Source organism: Megalopta genalis, chromosome 5, assembly GCF_051020955.1.
Source record: "Megalopta genalis isolate 19385.01 chromosome 5, iyMegGena1_principal, whole genome shotgun sequence".
NCBI classification, from domain to species: domain Eukaryota; kingdom Metazoa; phylum Arthropoda; class Insecta; order Hymenoptera; family Halictidae; genus Megalopta; species Megalopta genalis.
The window spans coordinates 23,925,041-23,946,675 of NC_135017.1; the positions used below are offsets into that span (position 1 = coordinate 23,925,041).

The following is a 21,635-nucleotide window of genomic DNA, read 5'->3' on the forward strand; positions in this document are numbered from 1 at the left end:
ATCCCTAACCGGAAGTTCCGGTCCGGAACCGTAAACATCAGGATACACTGCGATGAACTGAACGCCGGACAAACGTGATTCTCAGTCGGCATTTGAAAATGCAATTGATTTTAAAATAATTAATACTGCTTGTCATTCGAGGCAATATGGATCTTAGTTTCCCAGAATTTACGACAAATGAAAATGTTCAAGCAAGTATTTTGTTTTTAAAGCTTATTCCTCTTATCGAATTTAACAACACTGACATGTTAGGTTACTTTGAGGTTATGGTACCTGTACGTTTAATGACGATTTATAATAAAAATACGTCACATGCCCCAAAATAATAATTAGTTTCTTTCATCTTATTCCCGAATATTTATTTGATTATTATCGACTTTGGTTTAAATGTCTTTAATTTTGGTGCTGTATCTGAACGTTAATGTTTATGTTGATATAGAACGATAACTTGACTTCGGCAAACTTGACACAATCTTATTTGTTATTGAAGAAAAAAATCTGCGAGACTCAGTAAGTACTTTTAATAAATATTTTGTTAACTAAATTGTAGACCATAAAATTTGATCTAATATATTTTTATACAGCGAGGTAATTAAGCAATACAATGATAAACTCAAGGAATGTGAGCGTTTAAAGACAGATTTAGATGCGGCCACTAAACAAATAAAGAAAGTTACTTGTAATTATAATTCTACATTGGCAAAGGTTATTAAATTGGAACTTGTAAGTAAAAATTAACACATTGCCAATATTTGTGTTTTACAGCAACTCTTTGACTTATTTTATGTTCCATGAATTTTCTAGCAAAATACAGAGTATAAAAAGAATATTGATACGCTAACAAATCAAATAGATAACTATGTAATAAAAGCTGCTGCTGATCAGCAACATATACAACAACTCATATGCAAGATAAAAGATGTGGAGTGTCAGCAAGATGATAAAATTATGCAGTATGACTTACAAAAGTCTTCTTTTGAAAGTGAGTGTATTCAAATATTATCCCTAGTGCATGCAAATATTATGTAATTCTTTCTTTTGAATTATTTATAATTTTTATTTTAGTGAGAGTCAAAGAACTGGAGATGGAATTAAAAACTATGAAAAAGAGTAGCGAAACGAAAGTTAAAAAGATTGTAAAAAGAACTTCTATGAGGAGCAATGACTGTCATAATAGTAACAATATTGTCACGAAAGATGTAGCTACCAACACTTCTAATAGTAGCAACATTATCACTAAGAACGTTGCAACTAACACTTCTAATAATAGCAACATTATGACTAAAAATGTTGCAACTAACACTTATCAGAATAGTAAGCGAAACGGATCAAGCAAATATATTATTCTAATTGTTCCTCTTAACTATTATCTTCATTTTACAGGAAAAGAAGTAAAAAGTATTGGAATAATTACGACACTTACCAAGGACGAAATAGTACAAAAACCACAAGTTGCAGACAAGTGTCTACTAACAGATGAATTCTATAATGTAAAGGACGATATGTATCCTGTATTTTGTTCCAAATGTGAGGTCCATATAAACCCCCCACCTATCGATAAAATTTGTGAGATCATGATGGGGTCATGTCCAAAATTAATAGAAAAGATTTCATCTCCTCCTAAGAAACGTATGCCCGCACCGTCGGGTAAGTAATTTAAAAAATTTAACATCTTACATGATATACTAATAATTCAAATAATTTCAGATGTGAATAGAGAACACGTTAGAATCGAGAATCTAGCAGATTCGCCACCACCACATTTCCATACCGAGATCGTCCATTCTGAATTTATTTCTCCGAATTTTCCACCGCCGGTTCCATTTGATCATTTAGACTATTGCCGCAATTTTTCACGATCACCTAGTTCTATGAGTCAAAGCGCCTCTTGCATTAAGTCAACACCGATCAGCATGCCACCGGTGAGAACAAGCGCGGCTACTCAAACAAACAAAAGCGAAAACGAGTCTGGGGTCACATTTTCGTTGCAAAACAGGATCGACAAGCTAGAGAAGAAACTCCAGAAAAAGATCAAGAAGCTGAAGTCTCAAAAAAGGAGAAATTGTTGTCAGTTCAGTCAACCTCCTCCTAATTCGCATTATATGTTCGATATGGGTAGCGCGATGCAGTTCAATTTTATGGAGCTCTGGAGGAGGATGACAGACTTCTACCAGAACAAGGAAAGGGAGCCAGTCGTTGCACGCAGACGTAAGGATAAGAGCTTGAACAAGTCAAAGTTATCTCGACTAAAAGCTGCAAAAAGACTACAAAGTACATACAGCAGAAGTTCTTGGAAGGTGGACGTGCTTCCAAAAAAAGTGGATACAAGTTCCCCTAGAAAGAAACCTAAGAAACGAAAGCACAAATCTTCTATGCTTCTCAAGAAATCGGAGGTCTCCATGCAAAATTCTGATTACATTGAAGAACCAATTAGCGATTCGGATACAGACACGGCCGATGACACGTTCGATAACACTCCTACTAAAGCAGATAGTACTGAATCTAAAGAATCATGCATGGACACGATTGATTCGATGTGCAACGATGATCTGAAAACGATAACGCACTCCACTCATTCTGGAGATGTGGACGAATCGATGGCTGTAGACAGGGCGAAGAACTCAGCAGAATGCAGCAAATCGGCGGGAGGTGAGACCGACTCAGGAATACTCTCAGACTCAATTGAGTCTAACAAGTTGCAGTTCGAGGCGGAATTGGACTCATGTTTCATTCGGACAAAAAATGCGAGAGACAAGTTAGTCATGAAAGACGTGGCGAGTTTCGCGGGAAATTTTAAGTCAACAAGGTCTCAGTCTACTGAGACTCAGTCCACACTTTCAAAGGTGGAGGAAATGAATGAGATTGATGAAATGGAGTTGGAAATATCAAAACTGAATGAAGAGTCACAGACTCCAACGCCTAACCTCGAAAACGTTGTTAGGAGAAAGAGGAAGGTTGACGAGCTTGAGGAGCCGAAAAAACCTTGTCGTCAGGGATTGATGAGGAAAATTAGGAACTTGAGGAAAAATACTACCAAACTCCAGGGGAACACAGTGAGAATCCCGCGATTAAATTACAAAGAGACCCAGCACTACGAGAACCAATGCACATTGCAAGAGGAGAATCATCTGGAAGAGGAGGTTGAGAATGTTACGGCGAACGATTATGTTCCTAAAAAGAGACCACGAATTGCCCACATACCTAAAGTCATGACAGAACAAAATACTTGGTTAAACAATTGTACAGAGACTAAGACACTTACATCTAAAACTAAAAGGGATAGAAAGCCCAAATTTGAGACCACTATCGTGGGTAAGACTGAATTTAATACATATACAGTGGAGGAGACAAATATAACACAAGAGGCACCTGAAATAAATCCGAAACCTGAAATGAATCCGAAACCTGAACTGAATCCGAAACCTGAAATGAATCCAGAATCTGAAACGAATCCGGAATCTGTAATGAATCCCAAAGTTGAAATAAATCTAGAAGTTGATAAACCAGATGAATTGTCTGGCAATGAAAATGCCTGTGATATCTCCACTGAGTCTGTTTTCGATATTTCTAACTTATTTGAGCAATGTAAAGAAACAAGAGAAGAACTCGACATTAGTTCGTCAGATCGAAAAAGAACTGTCACTGGGATTAAGAATAATTTAAATTGCCATCAATCTTGCCAGAATGACAGGATCGCAGTTGTTATTCCAAACGGTTTTAGCGTATCTCAGGAGGGAACTCAACAATTTATAGGAAATAATCAATCATTCGATTCTAATTCATTAGTGAACAATCTTCATATAGCGTGGAAAGTTAACAACAATAGGGATAAAAGCTTGAATTCGAAATCCTCGATCGAGATACTGAAACAATTAAATGCCGAGAAAAAGTCTTTGGATAAGCGCCATAAGAAACAATTTAAAAATTTAGCATGCATCCGTTTAGTAACAGGTAATATTGCTATGTTAGCTTATTATTTAAAAAGGAAATATTTTATGCAATGCATTTTATTTCAGATGAGTTTGTAACAAGACAATTGCAGAGGCTTGTAAATAGCGAATGGGAGAACACTGTGCATTGGGACGTGATTGAGAAACTAAAAATCACGCGCACAACGCCCCGTATCATAGCAAAGTGAGCATCAAGATGCAATCAATACGTTTATCAGTTATGATGTGGATTGCAATCAATGTTACCTTATTTCAGAAATGTAGTAGAATTTTTAACCATGGAAGAACACTGCAAAGAGAAATTAGATAACAGTTACACACCACCCGCACCTTTGATGACAAAAACACAGCAAAAGATCGCGGCATTGTTGGTTGACTTGGAGAAAGTATTTCCGACGACTATTGAACTAGTTCAGGTTGGCATCGAGTACAAAATGTTTAAACTTAATCAAAAACAATTGGTAAGTTGAAGTAATATTAATTGTATTTATCGATCGCATAGAATTGAATGGCACGATTAATAGTCGTCTCTTTCTTCCAGCAGAGATCAGTTGTCGATTCGCTTGCTAGGATATACACGATTTTAGCACGCATTCAGAAAGACAGAGAAAGAGTAAGGATATTCTGTTGCGATGCTATTTATTGTTTAGGGCTTAATGCAACCATTGTTTTGTACACAGTATTCACTTGTTGGCCAGAGGTATTTCCATGTAATGAAACCAACAAAGGTACGTCAAAATGTAGTTTCCATTAAGACGACTTCCAAAGTTAATTTCTAAATTAATCAATTTACTCTGTAATTCTTATAGATGTTTTACCAAAATGTATTGCACATCTTACAATGTCATTGACCGCCTCCGATTACCCTAAGCTAAACGGATTGAAGAACTTGGTATCGGTGTATTACAAGTATCCGACCGGAACATTGTCTATTGACATGTTGGATACATTACTGACAGCTTTCCAGGGTGTGTAAACATGAGAAAACAAATATATCAATTGTGTTAATCTTAATTGTTCTCCTTTGTAGAGACATGTCACAACAACATAATGATCGCCATCGCGCTTTTAGCAAAGAAGGAGAGTACGGCGTGGACGTACAAAAATATAATTAAGGGTGCCTTGTTGCCCATGATCGTTAATAACAAATGCTCGAACCAGTACAAAGCGTTCTCCTTACTGGGTAATTAACTTCGTCAAAGGAAGTTAAATGAACTATTTCTTAATTCAATGTATATTCAAATAAAAATCCTTTTTGTTATAATTGCAGGTAGTCTGATGCGACCATTTCCTACAAATGACGACGATAATTCAGTGGGTGAGATTGTGGAGCAACTATGTGCCCTAAATGACTCCAATGAAGGTACGTTTTTTTTATTAGAATCACTTAACCCAAATTGCACACCATGGAGAATATGCTGATTTGAAATTTACATTTTCAATTAGGGTCGCATGATCAACAAGAGGGTGTGATATCGGCGTTACTGAGTTTGTCAAGGCACAATTTCGAGACGATCCTACCGAACGTACTAAAATGGACCCCTAATGCACTCCTTCATGATCGAACTGTGGATCAGATCAATGGCCTGTATAATCAACGTGATTCAGCTTTCTGGAGGAGGTACATATCCATATACGAGAAGAAACGTAAACAAAGTGAATCGTGACGTGTAGTATCTTCGTCGTTGAAAAAACAGATCATGTGATATTCATTAAGTAACTAATTATTGTGTATATACTTTCCCATTGTTTTACTTTAATCGTTCATTCATAGCTTGCTTGTTAATTTCTTATGCGCGATAAGATTCAAAACGAATTACTAGTTTTGACAATGTTAATGATTTACCGACAGCCACTTTAATATAATTCCGTTGAGTATCGTTGATTAAAGTGCCCAATACGAAACTTACCAGAGTAACCTCTTTTTAAGATAACAATACTAACGGATTACATAGACACTAATTTAACTTGACATGTTTCGATTGAGTCAACCCGAGAATGTTAGTACGCGTGAAATACTAACAACTTTGGTAAACCAAAGAAGATACTTATCGTGCAATCGAAGCATTCTGTCGGTACATGTAAGTTTCTGTACGTCGTGAATGTGCTATAATTTAATTTAATTTTTTATTTTCACGAGAAAAGTGTTGGATAGCTTAAAAGAGTCATTTTGTTATCGAATAAAGTGAAAAATTGATTTTCTATCCGGTCTCTATTACGTGTCCACGAGTCCTCTTAATTTTATTTTAACTTTAAATTATTTACATAATTAAATAGTCTAAGCTTAAAATGTTTCACTTAAATTTTAAAACCGTAATGCTTGCTATATTTTCTGAACCGAAGGATTCTACCTTAAAAATGCAGTGAAACAAACCATTGGTCAGACCGTCGGTTAAATATTCATGAGATTCCGGTGTATCGCATGAACAAGACCATTAACCTGGACTGAGGATAGCACTCATTATCAGGGTAATGAACATTAAATAGTAATTAGAAGGTGTACGAACTTACGCAGATCGGTGACTCCTGCCAGGATGCCGAAGGGGTAATTCTTTGAATCAACCGTCCTATAGCTAACATTTCCAGGTCACCTACATTACATCAAGTGACAACTTCTTACTAAAAAAAAAACTAAATCAATCTTCCGTAAGTTTTTTAATTAGAAAGCTTTATATTTTGATATGTGTCTTACTTACAGCGTACTTATTTACGTTTAATAATTTAGAGTCGACGATCGTAATGCTACCGGAAGTACCACTGGAAGAGCGGCTGCAAGAGACATTGATATTTAGAATATTTTAATTCCGTTTAACAGAGAATATTTGATTCGGGAGACAAGAAGTATGACATCAAAAATCATTTTTGTTTCTAATACCAATTAATTAAAAATTACAGTTGTTCCTCGTTCCGTGAAACGTCGAAAGGATGAAGGATCGATGTTCGGGAACGACGAATTAAGTTTAAAAAGTAGTAACGTGTAAGATCTCGATATTTATGCTATTTAAACATTTCGGGAAACAAGATTACAAGTTTTTATTCCTTTCAATATAATAATAATCATAATCATAATAATAATAGATAATAATAATAATAATAAAAATAGATAATAATAATAATAATAGCAATAATAATAATAATCAACATATCGTAAGCTTCCATACGCAGAGCACGCTAAGTTAATACATGTACATGGTTTCTTTACAAAAATAATAACAATGTTTCGATGCAACATTGCGGATCCCATTGATCAATCTCGTCTAGCTAAATGACACTTTAGCAGCTTCCTTTGGATAGATAACTTTCGTATATTAATATATATGTCCCGCATTTAATTCTTGGTCGCTCCCTCTTCAAATCCTTCCACGAAAAGGGAACGTTTCAACCCCTTCTCTCGCATCTATCTCTCAACCTCCTATCTCTTCATCTCTCTATCTGCTATACGCGTCTCTATCTCTCTTTCTCTCTCTCTCTCTCTCTCTCTCTCCCACTCTTTCATCCTTTGCATTTAAATAAACTAAATTATTTGTCAGTTAATCGACATTGTCTTTGGTACATTTACAACGAACAGCATACCGCGCGATACAGTACGGATTTGGTAATGTCGGACGGGGGTACCTACCATCCGCCGTCATGTTTAAAGCGCACGCGATTCACGATGGGAACACGAGACAATTTCGTTTTGGGAGATCCGACGCGTGTCCCCGAGCGCGAGCGGATCTCCGTCCAGAAATTAAAACGGAGAACTAAAGAGAACGCGTTTTATTGTTAAATAAACAACACTCGACGAACAAGCGAATCGTGGAAGCGAGGGAGGAACAAATGGCTGATAGAACCTCGCCAGGATGGCATTGGAGAAAGAGAGAACCGGAAGCGAAGAAAGAAGCCGATCAGAAGATTGATCGAGAGCTTTGATCGAGGCCGATCGCGAATTTCGAAGTTCCGGTCGCCTCGAGAATTCTCGTCGATCAATCCCCATCGGCAGTCTTCTTCGACGCTCAGCTGATGACCCAAAGAAAATTGTCAGATTTCTTTCGTCCAGATCAAATACGCTTTTCCAGGCTGAGCAGTTTATTTTCCTCACCCTCTCTCTCTCTCTCCCCCCTCTCTCTCTCTCTCTTTTCTCTCCTATTCCCTCTCTTCCTGGTCCTCTTGTTCGCTTAGATCCGCGCGATCACACGGCCACGGCGCTGTCTGATGTACTAAAATGCCACCACTCTGTCTGCACGCTTCAAACGATCGCTGGATCGCGGAGAACTCGACCGATCGCTCTCGATCGAGGCGAAACTATCCTCTTTTCTCTCTGCTCCCCGTGGAAAAAATGAAAAATGTTGAACACAATGGAAAATCGAGCGATCGGTTGGTGACAACGGGTCGCTTCTGATATGGAAATCACGGGGAAATCGGATCCTGGGTCTCGAGCGAGCGATCGATCGATCGCGGCTTGGTCGCGACACAGTTCTAGCCGGTCCACCGAGTGATCTTTGTAGATCGTTTTTGCTGATACTTTGCTTGAAAAACGTAAAGCATAATGGTTCTTGGACCCGAGAGCTAAAGGATGGTCAATGATTGTGATCCAACGATCATGCGGGGTCCTCAATCCCCCCCGACGCTTCGATCAACGAATCGTAGATCGCAGGTTGTCGCAATCTTCTACAGACTCAATTTCGAGTAATTTCCTTCCTCGATCTAGAACTGGATAATTTCGTTAAATCATCTTTCGCCGATCCAAAGATATCTAAGAAAGAAAAGTGGCAGACCGTCTAGCCTGTTTAGGGTCGCCTCGCGATCCTCGCCGCGTCCGTTCACCTCCTCGTTTCGTCTCTCTACTCATAAATAATAAATCGTGTCCTTAAAACGTATCGTTAACCAAAATACGCGAGAGCTAGTTTATTAGGAATAACTGATTAATCGAGTTCCGATCGATAGGTAATAATTAAAGAGGAAAGAAGAAGACAAAAAAAATGGAAAAAGAAAATGAATAAATTGATCGATCGTTAACTAATGATCGTAAATTAGTAAGAATAATTAAATCGTGATAATTAATTAATTACGAGAAAGTAAGAATAAATTAGGAACCAAGTACAAAGTATGAGACGTACGATTCTGGGGGTCTGGGCATCTTGTCTGTGTTCATGGGTGTGTGTCAGTGTACATGTTGTGTATGTGTGTGTCGCATGTGCGGGGAGGAAAATTAAATTAGAATGACGCCGTTTCTCCACGTTAATTAAGACTATTTATAAATTAATGTCGGGGGCATCCCCGAGAAACACAACTTCTCTGTTAGGCCTCTTCTCTTCTCGCGACCTAAACTTCGTCTCCAATTCTTGTCTCTTCAGTTTCGCTCCCCTGATCATTCTCCCCGAAATTCATTCTGGAGAGAACTATGCTTATAGTCTCGCCAGCAGCGGGGGCTGAAAGATCAGCAGGGGGATGGAAAGCAAAGGGGTGCAAGGGGGCTGACTGTTCGCGACCCATTAAGACACAAGAAGAGCAGACGATCTCATAGAGCGTTTGGAAGCTTCTCCTCACTCCGCAGTATCTACAAATATACAAATCACCGTTCTACACGGATAGACTTCTCCCTTTATTTCTCTCTCTCTCTCTCTCTCTCTCTCTTTCTCTCTCCCGCTCTCTTTCTCTCTAGGTACGAACGACGAGAAAAATATCGTGTATCTTCCGCGCAACACTCCTCGGGACGGCGTCGCCTTCGGCGACGGAACATATATTTTCTTTTCGGTTCGCCTCTCTCTCTCTCTTTCAGATTCTCTCTCTCAGATTCATTCAGATTCTCTCTCATTCTCTCGAAAACCAGCGCGGCTGGTTATTTTCGGTGGTGCGGAGCACGCGACCCGGCGATCTCTCACGCGACCCCTGTCATCCAACCGACTCGTCTCTCCCCGTGAAATTTATTTGTCGTCACACAGAGGGGTACATCCGAGGGTCCAAGGGGGCTAGGGGAGGGGGGCTTAATCGAAGCGTCATTGATTGTAGTTTGTCCGCTACAAACGGCGATTCACGCGGCTCAGATAAATTCCATGGGGGTTGAGAACGAGTCGATCGGCTGGCCCTGCGCACGGATAATTTACTATTTACAATGGGGGCTCCAGGGGGTGAGTCTCGGCCAAGGTCGTGCGCCATTTTGGTACTGCACACCGAACGTACACTGCTGTCCCTCGATCCTTTGCCGGATCTCCCTGATTTCTCGATCGGGCATCCTCGAAGATGCTCGTCCGCGACGGACCACGCTGAAGTGACGCAATCATGACGTCTGAAGTAATCGGAGGACACTTTGGCGAACGGAAAAGGTACTCGCTAACTGACACTGTCTATTGCATCGTAAATACTATGTTGTACCAGTTTGGATTGTTTTGTAAAGATAATCGTGGTTTCTATTGCTTTGCAAAACCAGTCTGTATTGATTCGAATTTTGTATGATTTATTATATTTCCTGATAAATGGAGGTATTCAATCAGTTTCTCTGTGTATATGTTGATCTCTGTAATTATGCAATGAACAATCTGGAGCCAGACTTTTTTACTTACTTTTGATTGATCGTTTCCAAAAGAAGCATCAATGGTCATAAAAGCTGTCCATCTTGCTTGAGGCAGACAGTGTACATTTTATATAGGGATGGCGTGGACGTCTATTGTGACTGTCGCGAAACTACTGCAACTACACTTTTCAGTGTTCTCGCAAGCGAATACCTTCCCCGCGCGCCGCGTTTCTCTTCCGGAATCGGATCCCGGTATATGGAACATCGTTTTTCCCAATCGTCGAGCTTTTGGAAAATCTTAACACGACTGAAGCGACTGTTTTGCCATGGTTCCGCGCACTATCATTCTGATGAACCGCGCTCGATCCTCGAGGACCTGGGTACACCTTGTTCCCTTGAACGCGTTCGTTTACTGGGATAAACTATGTAGGATACACGGGGTAAGGGGTATATCGTTTTGGATTCTCTTTGGCGTTGTCTTAGATATAGCGTGGAGCGTATTAGAATAAAACGAGGACACGTCGATGGATCGAAAAACGACATTTCATGAGCACCAATCGTTTCCACGGGACGCGACACACGTTCGATCGGCCGTGATCCTCCGATTATTCCGCGCCGGGACGAGCTTCCGAATAAATAAATAATCGTCTATCGAGCGGACAGCCACCCACACACCCGCGCACGATGTTTCTCATTCACACTCGCTCGCGCACACGGGAACACGCGCTCTCTCGTCTGTCTAGGAACCGACGAACCGAGACGAACAGAGAGAACAAAGCCGGAACACGAACATTTTTCGAGGAATCTCCGGCGAAAGAGCACTCTCTCGAGCCGCGATCGTTTCTCTCTCTTTCTTTCTTCCTTTCTTTCTCTCTATCTCTTCTCTGTTACTTCGCAAGAGGAACTTCCGCTGAACCGACCGACAGATCGAGAAGAACAAGAAAACAACGCAGAAGCGCGAGGAGAGAAAAGAAGAAACGACAGGACATTGAAAGTCACAAAGAATTGTCTGCAAGCTGATCCACTGGAAAACGCTTCTCCTTCCTCGAAGAAGCCGGGAGAACAGAACTCGTAGATTTTCTCGTCGCTAGCCGCTACTGTTGGTTACAGTTGTTGTTTTCCTTATCTCTGCTGCCTAGTTTTTTGTTGTTTCTTCGATTATTATTATTGTCTGATCTAAAAACTATGTTTCACTTTCGTCCGGATAGGAACAATGAATTACCGGGTGTGTACACACACACATACACACACACTCTCTCTCTCTTTCTCTCTCTCGCTCTCTCTCCCTCTCTCTAGACGAGTGTCCGCGACGGCTTTTATTTTTAAAGCCCCCCTTTCTTCCACTTTCCTCGTTCTTTGTTCTTCCGAGAGGTCCAGCTCTATTTCAAGTTTGAGCTACGCGGCTTCCATTCGACGATTCCTCTTCGATCTCTTCCGCCTGGGATCCACAAGTCTTTTAGACGGTTTCGAGGATGCCGAAGCTCGCGGATCGGTCGATGATCCTCGCCACAGAGTTCGGTTTCGCAGAGAGAGGAGAGATCTCAGCCGACGAGGAACCGAAGGGAAACGTAAACGTAGTCCATGGACGGAGACAGAAAGCATTGGAGATGGGCGAAAGCGGTCGATTCGTTCCGTGGACGCGTCCGTGTCTCTCGGCGATCGAGGATGATCTACGCCCAGACGCCGTCGGTCCGTGTCGTTCGGAATTAGGCACCAGATTGGCTATTATTGATTCGAATGCTTGCCCTCGCTGATCGACGCCATTCTCATCGACTCCGCTTCCGGGCTGTTCCATCCGGGCATTCTCGTTTGCTCGATCGCCGCCTGGGAACAGATCCGACAAACTGTTCATCGTCTACCCGACCACGATCGCGTCGAGGATCGTACTTGATCAATCATCGATTTTCGGAAGAAATTAAGACTGTTACGAAGAAGAATCGTGCAACGATAAACCTGGACTCATTCTGAAGCCTGAAGCCTCTATTTTTCGCAAGTCATCGGTCTTCTTTTAAGAATTTGTTCGGATAGGAAATCGAAGGCGTTAGTCCTCGAAAATGATGTAGAAAGTGAAGCAGATTTACTTGAAGGAGACAGAAATCGACGAGAAACGATTGACAGGCGTAGGAATATTAATATTGCTACTATTCTCTTACCGAGCTATTAGGATTCTTGGTCATGAAGATCCTCAGAGAGCGGCTGCGGTTGCTAAACGGCCTCAACTCCGGATCTCGGCCAGGACCATCCACCGTGTCGACGCAGTTACTGTTGCCACAAAGATAACGTCCAATGTTCAAAATCAGCACACGAAGAACGATTATCGGATAATCCCGAGTGCAACATGCTGGTCGAACCGATCGATCTACCGAAAAACTATGTCGCTTGTCGCGCCCTCGTACGATCCAGCGATCGAAGACGAGGTAGTAGATCGATTGATTCGATTAGCATCATTATAAAAAAGAAAAATATGTTGAATAATCGTTGCTACAGAGTCAGTTTGCGGATCGATGATGGTATGTTTCAAGTGGCAGTCGTTCGAAAGCTGAAGTGAGCCCGAGTGACCCAGTATTGCATGCGTTTCGCATAGGAAATGCGAGAGTTAAACATTGAAATAAAGGTAATACAATATTGTTGTAACAATGAGAGATGCGGGAACTGCATAGACATTTACCATCATTGATCATTTTAATAATTTGACATTAATTTAATATTTTCAAATCGTTTAAATGCGTTTGCTGTTCTCGTTTGATGCAGCCATTTTTGTCATAAATGCATCAAATCCGCAGTCTAATAATGACACACGATAAACATAAATTGACTGCTTCGCGTACGAATTGATTAGCGAACAAGCGTCGATCGACTTCGCTATGAGATCGTAACGCGATGGGTTAAGATAAAAACGCGCAGAACAGATTTTCCCGGGGTGGTCTGGAACGCTTCGGAAGTGGAAAATGTATGGGAATCGAATGTAAATACGTACCTCGATCGTAATTCCTTTTGCTTTCGCTTGCAGTGGATGTAAGCCGCTATGCAAATGATAACGACGAGGAATACTGCTATCGTGGCACCGCCGGCGATGCTGGCCGTCTCCAACATTACACGCTGCCGGGAAGCTGTAACGCAAGATCGGCTTCTTAGCAGGGCAGACAGAGTTTCCTGTTTCCCAGACTCGTTCTAATGCGTCCCGAGATTGAATGCCCAACTAATTGTATCGTCGTGACGGTCTCCCGGCGTCTCTCTCGACTACCGGTTCACGAAACAAGAACTAACTGGACCGCTGTCCGGGACTTCCGGGTGCGATCGGTAATCCTCCTCGATGATGATAACCACGCGTCGCGTAATAGAGCGCACAGATTTCTTGCGCCGTATTAATGTAACATTCGATTCTTGTAAATAATTTCTGCCGCCGCTACCGCCGCCGTGCACCGGAATACAATGGAATACGTAAACAATATTCTCATGTACGAATTACTGTTATGTTTTACGGTTTTTTTGATAGAATCTGTTCGAACTTCATATTTATAGTCACGTTTATAGTTAACGCTGAACCCATGGCGGCGGACGCGCATTGACCCGTAAAAGCGCGGAGATCGAATTCGTTCAGATTTTGCGAAAGATTCGCCAGAGTTCGCGGAATTGCAAACCGAGAAACCGGTCGTTTTGTCCGCGATAGGTTTAGCGTTACAGATACCGATACAGTAGAACAGTCTTTCGTCCAATGATCTGTGCCGGATCGGTGAAAGCAGCGACACCGAAGTTAACAAGTTCATCGAGGTTTCAAGGACTTTCTCACAGAGCCTCGCACCTGAACGTCTCGGGCCGGGACCAAGGACGCAAAGGATCTTTCGAGAAAAACGGTGGCGGCAGCCGAGATTAGCAGCCTTATCTTTGGATCGCTCGCTTCTCAGTGTCCAGCGATTCGTGTTATCCGTTTCCAACGGGCCTGCTGAATTCTCTTAGAGCGAGAACCGAGCGATGCAAGAACGACTGCGGTCTCGGCGCATTAAAACACGGTGCAGCTATCGATGATACTTACGCAAATAGGAACCATCTAAATCCTTAAACTCGCACCTCTGCCCGATGTAGCCGTTCGCGCATCTGCAACGAAAGAAAACGTGGATAGGATGAGCGAATCTCGTTGCCAGGACGTGTGTAAGTGCGTGCGCGTGTGTGTAAGGCTACGTTAACGGAGAAAGAGTGTATCAGGAGGGGGTGAGAGGACGAGCGGAACGCGCGCGCGGTCGGCTTTATTGTTCGCCGGTACTTCCGCAAAACGCCGCGAGAAATCCAGGAAGTTATAAAACGTACTCTTTAGGCACGAACCGCTTTTAGTATCGGGCATTAATCAGATGGGTTACCCGGCGTCGCTCGAACCACCCAATTAGTATAGTTAATTATTATTAAAAAAAAGAGCGAGAGAGAGAAAGAGAGAGAGAAAGAAAAAACGAAAAAGACGATCGAGGAAAGAAAAGGGAGATTGTAAAAGGAACAAGGCGCGAGAGAACGCGAAAATCCGTAAAGCCTGTAAATGGATCGGTTTACAGGGCCGCCGGTGATTACGCGATAATTAAAAGGATTCTCACGGTCGATTTCGTCGAACGGTACCCGCGATGATTCGCCCTTCGAGCCGGATAATTAGCCGAAACCGCGGGTTCCATCGGCTTTTGTCGAGGGACCGAAGCAGATCCGTCGATTAAAACCGACGATCGTTCGTCGTCAAGGAAGATTAATCGTTCCTCGGACACGCTCGCCACACGCCGATCCATGCGCGCGTTTTCTTTCTGCTCGCTTCGACGATGCCGACCCGCTCGTGCGCGCGCTTCCGTTAACTCCCACGCGATGGATCGTTAATGTCGAATATCTCGACGGATCGCGCTACCGAACGAATCAAAAGTCGACCGCGACACACGATTCGCGAGATTGACCTCTTAAATATTCGGGCCTTGGACGAGAGATCGATCGATCATCTGGCAGACGATCGTTCGCTACGGATCTATGCGAGGTGTAGGAACTATCTCCTGCGTCGATTCTTCCTTCAGATGGTAGATCTCATCGATTAGAAAAATTAGAGACCGTTTTTACGCTATCTCATCTCGAACATCCATCAGACACCGTATACAGTAAATTCTCCCTAATTGACGCTCAGATTGTACACAAAAATGGACAATTTGGGTAGAGGAGATACGATTGTTCGAGCCTTGCGACTAGTTTTTATAGTTATCTGTTATCAACAACTATGTATAATCGTATCCTCGCTTCCCAAATTGTTCATTTTGTCCCAATTGTCCATCCGAGCGTCAATTTGGGAGAATTTACTGTACTGTTTCGAAACAAGAGAACCGTGTCACATTATACAGCGACAATAACAATTTAAACAGAATTTTTAGAAATTTTAACAGCAAACGTTTACTGCAAACAGTTTGACGCCCTCTTGTTTAAATGACTAAATGTCAAATCATTTTCAAGCTGTTACGTTTATTTCGAAAGGAAATAGACCTCGGTGTTGCTCCTGTTCGTTACATAAAGATCCGCGGTCTACTGATATCTATTAAGGCGAGTCGAGAATCGATTCCGGAACCATTTCAGGGACGACATAAATCCAAAAAAATAATCGTTGCAGGAAATGAAACGGGAGCGGTGATCGAAACCGAGAATAGGTGCTAGTGCTTTGCAACAGTTAATTGGAGAATGGGCTCACGAACGTCGATGACGTTAATCTCTTGCACCAACAACGTGTCAGACTTGTGTCGATGATGTCATACATGATCCACTAAATATGAATCTTCTGCTATTCGCAGAAAGAAAAGAAACCACCCTTCTGCAACCTGTGTAACAAAGAACTAACAATCAACCACCTATTATACTATTTGAATGCAGGAAATATCAGATCAGTAGAATGAAATATAAACTAAACGCTCCGCAGGATATAACGTCTCAAGAATAAATTAAACGAATCCTAAATTTTTTAAGAGACACCAAAGTATTTACAGAAATATGACAACAACCCAAAGAGTCGCTAATGAATTTGTATCTTGTATCACCAAAATCTAGATAAGAAGGTAACAGAGGAAACAAAGATTGTCTCGTTTTATCAGGGATATTATTAAGATTATGTCACACCGCCGATCAACGTAGCTGTGAAGGAAATCGTAGGGTAGGGGGTTAATGAACCGGGACGTTCACCTTCGAGAATCATCCCGAGACCACGTGTACAAGAAAGTTGCGGAAAAATTGCGGAAAAATTGTGGAAAAACTGCGGAAAGATCCGCGACGATTGCATATCGATTGCATTGGGAGTGCAGCAGGCCGTTCACGGTCGAAAGTTAGGCGTTCATGGGAGCGTGGCCGCGAGTCGGCCAATGGTTCTCGCGCGCGATCGCGGCCATTTAAATCATGTCCGCGTTCGGCTCTCGCGTGTTTTCGTGGCCGATAAACTATCCGTTGACCGATCATTGGTAACGCGACGCTCGCCGGTTCGTTGTTCGCTTTAGAAATCTACCGTGAATAATAACCACCGCCGTGCGGCCCCGTGCGGCCGCGGTCTCGGGGCCGTGTTCTCTCTTTTCCCGGCGAGGTGGTCGCGATCGGTGCCCGTTTGTGTATCCGCCTTCTACTCCCCGGCCCTTAATTTATGCCGCCTCTAACGCGATCGTGACGCGTTCGAAATGTTAACGCTGGGAGCCCCGTCTCCTCGCCGCGAAACGACTGATTTCACTGTGCGAGCACCGCTGTTTAACAATGCGAGCCGACTCCGCCGCGGAATCTTGATCATTCGCGAATCGGATCGGACCGGTTCGCGCCCCACGGCTCGCCAGACTACCCGACATTATTCATCGTGATCGGTATTCACTCCCTTCCCGAAGGATTCGTCATTTTCTAGAGATCGCACGACAGTTTTGGGGCTGCGAGTCTGAGAACATTTTCTGGCACGCAGTGCCACATTTTCTGGCACACCGCCGATCGGTATTTTTCAGAAGCTTTCTGCAAGCGGAACACATCGAACGGTTTGTTTCCTCGATGGCAAGCTATCGAATGGATCGGTGAAACTGTTATTTAGCTCAGGGCTACGTTTCATCCCTCTGAAACCGACCGGAGCGTTTCAACGAAGACAGGTTCTGGTTCTTAGCTCTTAACAGCAGCTAACCCTTTAGTGGACACACGGCTTTCAGACAAAAACAGAGAAACACAAGGCAAACAAATCTCCTCAGAATCTCTTACAAAAGTCCCTTTTCTCTGATCGATGTCCCCCTTCCTCGACAGAAGCAAACCGATTTGAACCCGTAGAAAGAACAGCGAAGCTGGCAAATGAAGCAGTCATGCAGATGGCAAGCTCGAGAGAACGCTGTTCAACTTTGTATTTTACAGTTTACTCGAGTAATTAGGCATGTTTCCAGAACGATGTATAGTAATTAATAGGTTTCTAGAAGCCATGGAAAAATATTAGTTAGCCGGTAATAGGCGTCGGTACGACCAACAAACGTCTAATGGACGTTCGAGTGCGGCGCAAGGTTAAACATTGCAGATAACTCCGATATTATAGAGTCGTCTTGGTTTAAGTACGGTTTAGTGTTGTTTTCGCTGATAGCGATCGATCGGCAATCCCTACGATCTGAGAACGAACGCGTCCAGGTATATGCTACATTGCACGCGGCGGACAGTGTGCTGCGTTTGTATCTGTTCCCGGCGTTCGAATTCCGCGTTTCCCGGAGGATTTACGAGCCCGTAAAACCCACTGTCCATTAACGACAGGTTTTTCACTTTACTTTCTCGACCGACACGAATTTGTTGCGCCACACACTGGCTACGGGCGGAGTTCTCACGGGTCCGACGGGCCAAAAAGAAAAATCGGTCGATTGTGCTCCGTTCGATCGACGGCGGATCGTTCTGTACGGATCCGGATCGTTACGGTGAATTTATCGGAATTGGACCAACACATTGGTACAACGCAATTCCTTGTACTACGAATTACCAGCGTTGCTTTTGCAGTGGCTAATAACAATAATTAGCTAACAATTAAATTTATACAGCATCGATTCATTTAATCGTTCCTGAATTTTTCTGACGGCCTCGCAATAGTGATATTTATCGCTGCTGTTATCATCATTGTGTTGAATTTTCGTAGAAAGATTAAAAGAGCATCTGGCTCGTCCGTGCGAAATAAATTACATTAAATTTCACGCGTTTCGCGTGAAACGAAGAAAATGATTTCTTCGCAACTGCATGAAGTGCATCAAGCGACCACAAAACGTATGCAGCATTTTGCATATGGAGGAGACCAAATTAACAAACATAATTTCTTATCGCGGAACAAAGCGATGACCAGCGTGCACGATAGTACCGGGGAATTTTAACGAATCCCGGGCAGACGAAACCGCGTCGTGACAATAGTCTTTCGCGATAAGATAAGGCGCTCCGAATTCTGAAGAATGGCTAAAGAAACTGTGTCATGGCGTCGCGATTGCAACACCTGCGCATTGTGCGTGGAATTCCAGCGTCGCGAAGACACTTTTGGGTGTCTTTCGTAACGGGGCACACCCTTCGTAAACACGGACGTATTAGTCGAAAATACATTGGAGAAACTTCCGAGAAGAAAGAAGTCTAACTCTTGCAGTTGACGTCTCGGGGAACCACGCGACGAACACGATCCGATAACGATATTTACCGTGTCGTTTTCAGAAAGGAATGCCCGTTCCCAAGTAATTACAGAACAGTTGAGCTAGCGATCAATTCTCGAACATTTCCGAAGCGATCCCCGCGAGAGACGACAAGAATCTTTGTCCAAAAATTAATGGAACTGTCTGTCGACCGATGGCAGATATGGCCATCGTTTCCAAATGATTTTCTGGAACAGTTTACGGTCCACAGGACCGCACAAAAAACCGTGTCCAAAAATGGACGAAACAGTGTTTAAAAATGAACGAAACTGTGTCCAGAAATGCAAGGAAACCGTATTCGAAAATTAATGAAACTGTACCTCGACTAATGGCGAAAATGGTCATGGCGTTTCCAAACGATTTCGTCGACCAGTCTAGGATCCACAAGACTCGACAAGAAACTCTTTAAATGATCAAAAAACTGTGTGTAAAAATAATTGCAACTGCGAACAAAAGATTAATGTAACTGTGTGCAAAAATCAATGAAACTGCATCCAACAAGTTACTAAAACCGTCTTTCGAACGATGGTAAAAATGGTCATAGCGTTACCGAATAATTTTGCGCGCCTGTTTACGACCCGTTGAGGTCTCGAAAATACCACGGTGACGCTATGGAACCATAAATTTGGGATCGGAGCGAAACGAGGAGCATTTGCCAGTCACCTGTGTTCCGGGACGGTTGTTCCCAGAAACGGAAAATGTGCGAGACGGATGCCCGGTCGCGTTCACCAGGTGAAAGGGAATCAGGTGGGGGGCTCGACATTACACGGAGCCGACTTTTTTCTCGCTCACGCGCACCCTCGCGTTGCCATGGGGTTGAATCCGTCGGCGCCGCGGGGGTGGGCAAATCGTGCACCGATCCGGGACCGAGAAAGGGACCGTTTCTCGCCCCGACGTGCCTAATCCCTGGTTGCGTGCCGTCGTCACGTCCGTAGGAATTCCTACGGGAGCCTCGTGCAGCCACCACCAGCGTCGATTGTGGCAATCGACCTTTTTCCTGGGCTGCGATCATGGGCCGACACGTCCACGGCTACTGTCTACGCCGACCTCGTGACCTTCGGAGAGACAGAGGCCATTCAGGCCGTCTACGATTGATTCCTGAAAGGTGGAGACTCCGGGTCCACGGGTGTTAGGCTAACCGCTCCTCTTTTGGAAACTTGTCGCGCACCGAAAATACTGAATGGTGATTTCGAGACGGGTACAGTTAGCTGGATAGCGACTGCTTGAAACGTTAGGGGGTGACTGCATTCCACTGAGCGAGGCTTATGAGATTTTTAACCTTTAGACTGTCGGCGTGACGTTGTATGGGGTCACTAATATAGTACCGTGTTTTTTGGAGGTTACGTGGTTCGCTTTCGTCTGACTCGATTTGTGAGAAAAAGTACAGTAAATTCTCCCTAATTCGCGCACAGATTGCGCACAAAAATGGGCAATTTGGGAAGAGGAGATACGATTTGTAGTTGTTGACAATCAGTAAATACAAAAAGAAGCCGCAAGACTCGAATAATCGTATCTCCTCTTTCCAAATTGTCCATTTTTGTGAGCGCGAATTAGGGAGAATTTACTGTATTTAGAAAACCGAATATACCGTTCGATGGTGCAGATATTACACCATAAATAATTTTTCTGGCAGATCGAACCAGATCAAAGAGAACTAACTCTCTAAAATACAGCACGATAGCAGTGATTCCATACGGCATCGCGACATCAGTCGAAGGGTTGGTCGACGTTTCTTGCTTCTAGGATTATTATTTGTCTTATCTTTTACCCGAGTTTGTTTAAACGAAGACCTACATCAATTTCTTCTACGAAAAGGTTGCGGAACTCAGACCTAATAGGTCTTTATTACAGGGTGTCTCCAGCAAGGTGTGCCATGTATCCTTGTAGGAGTAATTCGTAAGGGTCGTTTGTGCCCTGTTGTATTTAAAGAGGACAACAGTCGTCGGACTTTCTCGTTCTACGATTTTATGAGGGGTCGTGCACCTAGCCAGACTTCGCTAGAGGACGGCTCTAGGAAACTATGGTGCTCTCGTAAGTGGCTGCTCGGGGGAGGGGGGTGCAATTAGTAAAATTAACTATTACTATATTACTATTATACTACTATTATTATATAATTAACTATTATTATGTCACACGCATGATGATATTCGTAAAGGTATTTTTAGAAGCCTTTTACGTCATTGTTCGTACAACTATTATACCAAGTCACGCGTAAGACGATATATTTCAAAGATTTTTTAGGGATCTTTTTACATCGCGTTTTTTTTCGTATAACTGTCACGTGCTTGTGTCACGCATGAAATCAAATTCATCGAAAACTTTTAATCATTTAATTTAAATAAGATCTTCTCGTTATATCATTGCAAGAGAACACACCCATAGCATTTTCTCAGAAGATGTCTCTAGCGAACTATGACGCGTGTCCTCGTAAGAGTAGCTGCCAAAGGTTGTTTCACAGGCAACGTCAATCAAGAACATTTTTTTCTAGATCGAAGACACGGTTGATCTAGTCTCGTGAATGAAATAGGTCTAGCAGATGAA

The 21,635-nt window shown here is 42.8% G+C and overlaps 2 protein-coding genes across 5 annotated transcripts in view; one reads left to right on the forward strand and one right to left on the reverse strand.

Moving 5' to 3' along the window:
- The first annotated feature begins 4 nt into the window (after positions 1-4).
- On the forward strand, positions 5-6,154 carry LOC117223973 (uncharacterized). Of its 4 annotated transcripts, none has more exons than XM_033476600.2 (14): positions 13-191; positions 440-510; positions 585-723; positions 805-982; positions 1,066-1,314; positions 1,384-1,647; positions 1,708-3,951; positions 4,017-4,134; positions 4,207-4,411; positions 4,492-4,678; positions 4,760-4,918; positions 4,981-5,133; positions 5,221-5,313; positions 5,397-6,154. In XM_033476600.2, the coding sequence occupies exons 1-14, from the start codon at positions 147-149 to the stop codon at positions 5,615-5,617; spliced, it is 4,326 nt and encodes a 1,441-aa protein (XP_033332491.2). In that variant the 5' UTR covers positions 13-146; the 3' UTR covers positions 5,618-6,154. The 4 variants fall into 4 exon arrangements, 2 of the variants coding, with proteins under 2 accessions (XP_033332491.2, XP_033332492.2); XM_033476601.2 differs by having other exon boundaries at positions 4,495-4,678; XR_013033345.1 differs by lacking the exons at positions 5,221-5,313; positions 5,397-6,154 and having other exon boundaries at positions 5-191; positions 4,492-4,563; positions 4,631-4,678; positions 4,981-5,120.
- Positions 6,155-6,921: 767 nt separating this feature from the next.
- The window catches only part of LOC117223975 (uncharacterized), a 91,461-nt gene continuing 76,747 nt past the window's right edge, over positions 6,922-21,635 (reverse strand). Inside the window, exons 4-7 of the mRNA XM_033476610.2 lie at positions 14,477-14,538; positions 13,421-13,553; positions 12,597-12,705; positions 6,922-12,267 (exon numbers count right to left, since the gene is read on the reverse strand). Of these exons, the coding sequence (XP_033332501.2) occupies positions 12,169-12,267; positions 12,597-12,705; positions 13,421-13,553; positions 14,477-14,538 (403 nt within the window). The 3' untranslated portion in view covers positions 6,922-12,168. The remainder of the gene's footprint in view (positions 12,268-12,596; positions 12,706-13,420; positions 13,554-14,476; positions 14,539-21,635) is intronic.

Coding starts and splice junctions, on each gene's coding strand:
- LOC117223973 (XM_033476600.2), top strand. CDS start 147: ATGGATCTTAGTTTCCCAGAATTTACGACAAATGAAAATGTTCAA. Junction 1,315..1,383: donor AACTAACACTTATCAGAATA/GTAAGCGAAACG, acceptor TTCATTTTACAG/GAAAAGAAGTAAAAAGTATT. Junction 5,134..5,220: donor CAAAGCGTTCTCCTTACTGG/GTAATTAACTTC, acceptor TTATAATTGCAG/GTAGTCTGATGCGACCATTT.